Here is an 8,450-nt window from a genome sequence, read left to right on the forward strand (position 1 = left end):
TTTCTTGGTCCATGTGGCTCTATCATTAGTTGTCCCTTCAATGAATTAGTCCTTCTAGATTATCTCAATTCTATATTTACTTTCTAAAATTCTTCCTTTTCTAATTATAAGAAAAGGATAAGTATACTTTTTTGTTTCTTCTTTTCCAAGAGTCACAACCTTTCATAATACAAATCCTTTGAAAAGTCACAACACTTCATGGTTATAATCCTTTCGAAAAGTACAACACTTCATAAATAAACTCCTTTGGAAAAGTTTCAATACTTTATAATCACAATATTTTTGAAGAGTCACAACTATTCATAATTATGACTCTTTCGAAGGTTCACATCCTTTTAATATCATTGATACCTTTTTAGAAAGTCACTTATTTTCTTCATATTACTTTCCTCTTCCATTTTTCCTTTTTGAACTCCTCTCTTCTCCCCTTTTTTTTTTCCCTCTCTAAAATAAACTCACCTCCCTTTTATATCTTAATTTAAGGAGTCATGTCTATTTGTTAGATATCTCTTGACTTTCCATTAGATTTAGTTACTTTATATGATTTTATGTTATATTATTTAGTTACTTATTTGTGTTTATTGTTATTGATTATTAAATTCCATTTAGAAAGTTAACTTGCTTTCTACAATATTGTCTCTTGTATTTAATTTAATTTCTTTATTTATTCATTTTGATTTAGATTTATTTTTAATTATTTGAAACAACATACTAATTATTATTTCATTGACAATATAGATTAAATAATTCTTATTTCCTATTTTATATTTTAGTATTAGTTTTAATATAATTTTATTATCATTATTTATTTACTAACATTGTATTATCTAATTATTATTAAAATTCATCTTCAAATAGGGATATGATAGCTTCATTTTGGTATCTCTTCTTGGCTCTTAGACAATTTCCCACAATGTCCTAGCACTCTTATGATACAACTCCACCACCCTTGTCATTGCCTCATCTTCATGCAATCAAGCTACCGCTTTATGGTTTTGAAGGGGAGTTCACTCATCTCCCCACATTTCTCTTTATTTGAGTATATTGTAGTATCTTGATACATTCTTGTTATTCACTTTACCATTATTTTTCATCTATCATTTATCATTATTTATCACTAGCTTATTTATCCATTTAGTTGTTGTGGAGGTAGAGACACCAAAATGAGGACTTGACTAAGGGGGATATCTAACCTCCTTAGCATTTACCCTTCCTATTTGTGTGTGGGTTGTTCACAAAGAAGTGAATGATCTTGGCTTTCTTCTACGTCCTTTTTGTATGCCTTCCATTTCCTTCATTTTCCCCTTTTATAGTCATTTTCATAGCATATGTGTATTCTTTATTTGTTGATCTTACTAGTTGTTCTTTTTGTTTCATTAGTTATTTTTACCATGTACTATCTTGTCTCAATTTTCTTTCGATGTCCATATAGGACATACTTGAGTTGTGTTATCTTCCTACATCTATGTTATAGTCCTAGACTCATGGTAACATTTGGGATAATGAGATCAAAAAGTCAATTAGTTAGGCATGGTCGTTTGTCTTTCTATTATATCTATTAGCATGATCTAATTATTTTAGTTTCTTTAGTTCACATTGTATTCTATTAAGTCTTATAACCAAGTTTATTAATTAGTCGTCTTGATCACCCTGGCTTACGAGATCATTGGTAGAAGTGAGGAGGCGTTGGTGTTCATTCATCCCTTTAGTCTCTATCAATCTTAAGGATGACAAACTCCCTTCTCCATAGTCATATACCTATATTATTGATGTTATAGGATCTCGTGATAGTGCAACAAGTCTTCAAGGTTACTCATGTGGTTCTTTAGTTCATCCTAATAATAATGACTCGAGATTTGTACTTTATACAACACCTTATAATTCTATTCAAATACTTTTGAATCAAATTCATTTTCACATCATTTTCACATTTAAATCTTTCTTAACTAGTAAATATCCTTAACCATGCTAGAAAGCAATAAAACTGTAAATATATTTTAGTCAATTAGGGACTATATATGTGCCATTACACAAACTCAATAATTTATCCACTTTGATCCTAAGTTTAGTTTGGATTGAATGGTTTATTCTCCGATTCATATAAATATGGGTAAAATAAGATAGTCCTAGCCAAAAACAAAAGTACTATATCAAATCTACTTTTTATAAGAGCCAATCATATTTTTAATCAAATCATGCATATTTATTTATTTATTGAGGTTCTCCATGAAATTTGGTTAGCTATCTGGAAGCAAGATTCTTATGGCTGAACCTCTTCTTACCACTGAACCTCTTCGGCTAAGAATCCTAGACTCATACATTTTCGATATTGGAACATTACACTCAACAAGACTTGATTCCTAGTAGACTTTTTAACAACCTTTCTAAACCTTTCAACTTTAAGAGACTTCAAGAGACTAAAAGGCCATTGACCATATTCTTGGATGTTAGGAGACTGTAACTATTGTTGGTACGCTAGTGTGAATGCAATAAATACTGTTCTCCTCAAAACTACAGAAACTATATACATATAAGGCAAAACTGATAATGACATATGTTTTTCTCTATTCCAATCATTTTCAGTTCGACCTTCAATTTAGTGTTTTTTCGGAAAAGTTTTTTGTGCAATAACCGAGGGAAGCCATTTTCTATGGAGTATAGAACAAATCCATTTACAGAAAAACATTTGTTGTACATGCTAGAAACTAGTCATGGCACCTGACTGAAATTATGGACGATTAATAATTAAGACATATTATATACAAAAGAATCAGACCCATTTATTGAATCTGTAGTTAGGAATCAGTCACTGCAGATCCAGCGATCATGGCAGCATGGGAATTAGTATCGATTGGTGTTTTGAAATTCCATTCCAAATAGGACGATTTTGTTTTCCTGAGGATTCTTTTGTAGATCCGCAGGGACCCAGTTCCCTTGTACTTCCATGGCTTCTACCAGAGCATTGAAATTCTCAATATAAAAGTTGAAGGAATGTGGGTTGTTAGCCTAGTCAATGTCCCATCTTTTCATGCAGTGTAGTATAGGCATGTGATACATCTCTATATACTATTACATATGAAGATATATAGTCATTTTTAGGGACCAATGTCCTCCATGAAATCTAATGCAATAATGCTGAATGTGTACTCATTTGTGAGGCCCCAGTTTAGCAAATTCATTAGCTTGACTTGTCCCTTGAGGACAAAATACACGAGCAGGTCATATATTGTTGTTTCATTGATGTAAGGTCTGGTGGTGTACTTCATATCCAACCAAATACATCTTGCAGGGAGGATAAACATTCCATTGTTGTTGCTCTTACCAAATCCAAAAGTCTCCATTCATTTTTTTGACAAGGTCCCATTTCATTTTATATTGGTGGCGGTGCTATCTATCTACTTCACTTTTCATTCAATTGTTCTTTTATTCCATCACCTGATCTTGTCAAATCAGCGTGATCATTGTCTTATCCTGATAGGATTTTCAGTCCTAATCTGGGTAGCTCAATTTGGAATAGAACTCCTTGTGTGGGCATGGTGGGCATTAATTGGATCTTAGTTTGGCCGCAATACTCATCGTCCATGTCACTTCAACTTTGAAATAATGTATCTTCAAGTATATAGTTTTAATGTTCATCTTCAAATTTATATAGTTTCAAAGTTCATTTTGGTTGACGGTAATCTAATAATAAAAAATGTTTTTGAGTTTGTAGATTATATCTTATTATTCAATGATTCATTATCAGAATGGATCTAATCCTCTATTTTCAACTGTCTTTTTGATTGAAGGTAAATTTTCCTGATCTACTTTAGAATTTGATCATTGAATAAATTTAATCTTTTTATTAACACTATTTTCAGATTAGATTGTGTGGTAATCTTTTCATCAGCCTCTCAAATCATCAGAATGAATTTAATCTCTATTTTCTTCTATAGTATAGATTTCTTCATACTAATCTAAATAATACCTTTCTTTAAACTAAGAATCACTTATTGTAGCTGATAATAAGATTCTACTGACCCACTTGAAAATTTGACTATTGAATGAATTTAACTTTTTATTTTATCCTAAAAAATAAATATCTTTACTGAAGAATCACTTTTATCAATGATCGATAATAAGAATTTACAATTTGAGGATTGAATGAAACCTTCTAATTTCTTCTTGAGATTGAATGACCCACTTGTTCAAGCTAAGAATCACTTATTATTATTATTAATATATCATCTCGTACCGTTTTTAGTAGTATGAATATAAATCAACTTTTTCACAAATTTTCAACTTTTAACTTTTTCCACAAATTTTCGAACTTAAAAAATTTTCGCGATATTTTCGACTTCAAACTGATGTTTTCATGTCCTACGTTTTCTTTTAGAGAGACTGCTGGAGAGACTAGAGGTTTTGAAAAGGAGCTTTACCTAATCACGATTAAGAATACAGTACACAATGGGTTAATTTGTTTTGTTTAAAAGTACCAATATGTCGTCCATGACCATGATATTGAACTGGTCTGCATGTCAGCAAAGTTTCAGGCTCTGTACACGATCCACGTGTTGGAAGACAAGATAAACAGAGTTTAGGCAGGCATGGGAGGATAAGGATGTGTGCAACTCATACAAGACAGTTAAAACTGACATTAACCAGATAATGTTTTCGAACCCTAACTAATCTGGATTAGAGCCAACTCAATCAATTTAGTGGTGTTAAAATGTTTTAGGTAGTGGTAGAGTCCATCACCGTGTATCTTAGCCAGTGAGGAGTTTTTAGTTTTTTGATAAACAAGATTTCCCGCTTTTTGAGTTGAGGCCGACATGAATGGTCACCTGATTTGTTGGATTTGGAGGCCTTTTTGGCAAGATTCTAACAAAACATCATGGGAATAGACATATCAGATAGGCAGCGATTTTTGGCAAAGGTTTTCCCAAGGGAAAAGAATTCTACAGATTGGTGTGCGCCGCCAAGATAATCATAGAGAATGATGACTAAAATATTTTGAATGTGGAAACTGGAGAACAGGGAAGGATACTTTATAGGGGATTGGGATTGCAGTTGTGAATAGACCCAGTTCTGATTTTGTTTTAGTAATTTAGCGGGTCTCACCATATTAGCGTGTCAAATTAAGGAGGTTTCTGCCTTAGCCCACTGTTTACTCATGTATTATGGGACTGCGTTTGGACCACGGTGGCACTGTACCATGTTAGACATGTACTTTGGGAAGTGTGCAAACAGAGAGAGGGGGATACAGTCACGATGTACAATGCACGGCTAGAATTTCAAGTGAGAGGAAAGGCAGCCATCGTAGCATTGGGCAATCCTAGCTAGGCCATCACCATGTAGAGCCCAAATGGGCGGTGATAAAAATCCAATATATAGGGCCAATATGGTTTGTTCTTGTTACAAAACATTATGGTTCGAACTTCACATGCTGTTGCTGCACTCTTCTGGATATTTTGATAGCAAGAAGCCCTAGTTCCATACCAACCAACCCTTGGCCAGTGTGTAACTTGAGCGGGAAAGCCCATTTTGTTTGTGAAGTCTACTCTCTCCCTCAAAGGTAGGAAGAAGGATTGGATGCCCTGAAATTTGGCCTAGTAGTAGCAGCTGACAAGGTATGTCCTGAGCTTCTTCTCTGTCTGATCAACTGAAGAAGAGGGCGCAGAGATCAATTTTTCTGCCAAGTACCTGTCTGATATCCATTAATAACCCCCGGTGCAGAAGAAATGGAAGGGCAAACCCAAGGAAAATGCAAAGACAAGACCTCCAAGTATTTGGATGCCTTGTGGGAAAGCCTGGCACCAGCCTCAGCTGCCCCTGTCCAGTATCAGAAATCAAATCAAGTAGGCAAGGTAATAATTTTATTTTGTACATTGATATGATCCTGAATGCTACCAACAATTGCCTTGTTAAGTTTTAGGTGTCTCTGGATGTGTTTCTGAATAATCCATATGATGTTTCACACTTATGTAACTCACCCATAAGGAGCTTTCAGCTTAATAAATTTCATAAGGAGTTTTCAGCCTAATGAACTTAATACGTGTCTGTGTATTTGTAAAGTCCTCTTATGGCGTTGATGCTCTTTTGCACTGATCTAGCAACACCATTTTAGATAGATTTCATTAGGTTCAGGTACCTCCATGGTTGTTTCAGAATATCAAAACCTTAGTCCTGTTGTTTTACTGATATAACAATGATAACAATGGCCCTGTTAAGTTTGGAAGTGGCCCAAATCTTGAAAGTGCACCAAAAGTGATCTAATAGAGTTCGAAGCATTTATGCATTTGTTTTTGAATGCTGATACTCTTTTCTGTGTTATCTAGGAACCGACCACTCAATCCTTGAAAGCCAAAAAGCCAATGGAGAAGTCGCTGAAGCAGTCCAAATCTGAAGAGTCCACTGAAAAGACTAGAGGAAGTAAAGACCTTAGCCTCAGCCCTAAGAAGTTCAAACGCTCAAGGGAGCCAGGGAGATTCAGAGGTGTGAGGAGACGTCCATGGGGTCGTTATGCTGCAGAAATCAGGGATCCCAAGTCTAAGGAACGTCGATGGCTTGGAACTTTTGACACGGCAGAAGAGGCTGCTTATGCTTATGATATGGCTGCCAGATCTATGAGAGGTATTAGAGCAAGAACCAATTTTCTCTACATCAATTCAGAGCCATCCAGCTTTTTCTCTAAGCAGCCCATTATAGACATTCATGCATTGGGGTCTAGCTCCAAATTAGACCCAGTTTTGGGTCAGTCCGCCAAGATGCTGCAGGATGCTTGGTCTGATTATGCATGGAGGGATTCAAGCATGAAACAATTTGGTTCAAATGCTTGTGATGGTGATATGGCGGTGAACAATTATATAAAGTCTTCAAGTGATATGATGGAGACGAATCATCACTTATTAGGAGGTGGTTCCAGCAATTTGCCGGTCCCCGTCTCTCTTCCTAGAGATAGCAACATTACCATTGCAAGGCCTTGGCAGAATAGCGGCCATCCTAATCTTGATACTTCTCATGAATTGCCCAATATTGAAATATGCTACCAAAATACCACTACCGATGGCTTCATCATTAATCCATGCTCGTTTATGTGGGGCCAGCCCTCATTTAGCCCTATTGACCAGCCTTATTTCACCACCACCACCATCACCCACACAATCCCTATTACAAACCCTCCTTCACCCACTTTGCCAAACCAAGCTGAAATTGAAAATCATCCTCTTCTTCCATCCTTGGAAGAGCCTGTTTGCAGCCCATTGTCATCAAACCCATTGATGTCAAAGGCTACTTCTTACAATTCCTATGCTGATTCAGGTTTGTTGGATCAGATAATCAACAAGTTCCTTCCCCCATCCTACCCTGACAAAAACAATGGCAACAACAAGGGCCAGGATATGAGTCTTCCATTGATGACTACTCCCACCACAAACTTCGTTACATCTCATGATTTGCCCATTCTTGATCTACATAAGCTGATAGACACAAATTATCAATGTATGTACCTGAATCAGCACCTTCAAATGGAGAAATATGACTATCCTGTCACCAATGAATTGCCTGACTACCAGTGGTGCAATCTAGACATTCTGCTTCAGGAGCTTTTGCAGCAAACCACTTCAGATATCATTGATATGGCCACCTGAACAGGAACCTCAGTTGCTCTGAGCAATGTTGCTTCTTCTGGATAGTAATTTTATATTAGTGTCATAATGTTATTTCTTATGCTTTCTGTTTCTAAGGTTTTCTGGTTTGAGTACTCTACAACTGGTGGATTGCATTGTATGCATTAGTTCACGCCATGTGACAAGGTGCCTTGTATTTCGGAGAATGGCTCATATGTTCCATCAACTTAGTTTACGTAAATCAAGGACTATTTATGTTCACGAAGAACAAAATTTTCTCATATCCAGCGAGATGTATGCATTATATTATTTAATATCCTCCTTCATGGCTTACAAGACCATGATCTATATAGTTCTCTCCTTTGCTGGTTAGATTTTATTACTCAGAAGATCCATATGGCTACTAAATATTTGGAAATGAGAAAAGAGATTTTCTGATTTTAACTGTTATTTTTCAACATTTCAAACCATTCTATGATTCACTCTCAACTTCATAATGAAACGAATAGTTGATGAAAAGAAAAGACTCACAGTCAAAACAGAAGTTCAAATAACACATATTTCATTGGCTTCCAACCTAAACGAGATTACAGGATGGTTGAATGAACTACGCTGTAGGTTAGAATGATTATTGTTCGTTTCACTTTTTGGATTATTGTAGTCAAAAAGATAAAATCCAGAGGAAATGCTTTGCAACTGCAAAAATGTTTGCTTCTGGATGTTTTGCAAATGCTTTATGTACTATATCTGGTGGAACAAGTCCATCTTGATATTTCTTCATGTAAATGTAAAACAAGATATCCATGCTTGTAGATTAAAAATGTATTACTAAAATATTTTCCT

At 35.3% G+C, this 8,450-nt stretch overlaps 1 protein-coding gene across 1 annotated transcript; it reads left to right on the top strand.

Annotated features, from left to right (window-relative positions):
- Positions 1 to 5,344: 5,344 nt before the first annotated feature.
- LOC149580745 (uncharacterized) lies at positions 5,345 to 7,881 on the top strand. Its single transcript, XM_089814628.1, has one exon. It carries the CDS (start codon positions 6,354 to 6,356, stop codon positions 7,626 to 7,628), a length of 1,275 nt encoding a protein of 424 aa, XP_089670754.1. The 5' UTR covers positions 5,345 to 6,353; the 3' UTR covers positions 7,629 to 7,881.
- Positions 7,882 to 8,450: the final 569 nt, after the last annotated feature.

The sequence above is a fragment of the Cupressus sempervirens genome, chromosome 1 (assembly GCF_028749045.1).
Source record: "Cupressus sempervirens isolate cs-2001-9-10 chromosome 1, ASM2874904v1, whole genome shotgun sequence".
NCBI classification, from domain to species: Eukaryota; Viridiplantae; Streptophyta; class Pinopsida; order Cupressales; family Cupressaceae; genus Cupressus; species Cupressus sempervirens.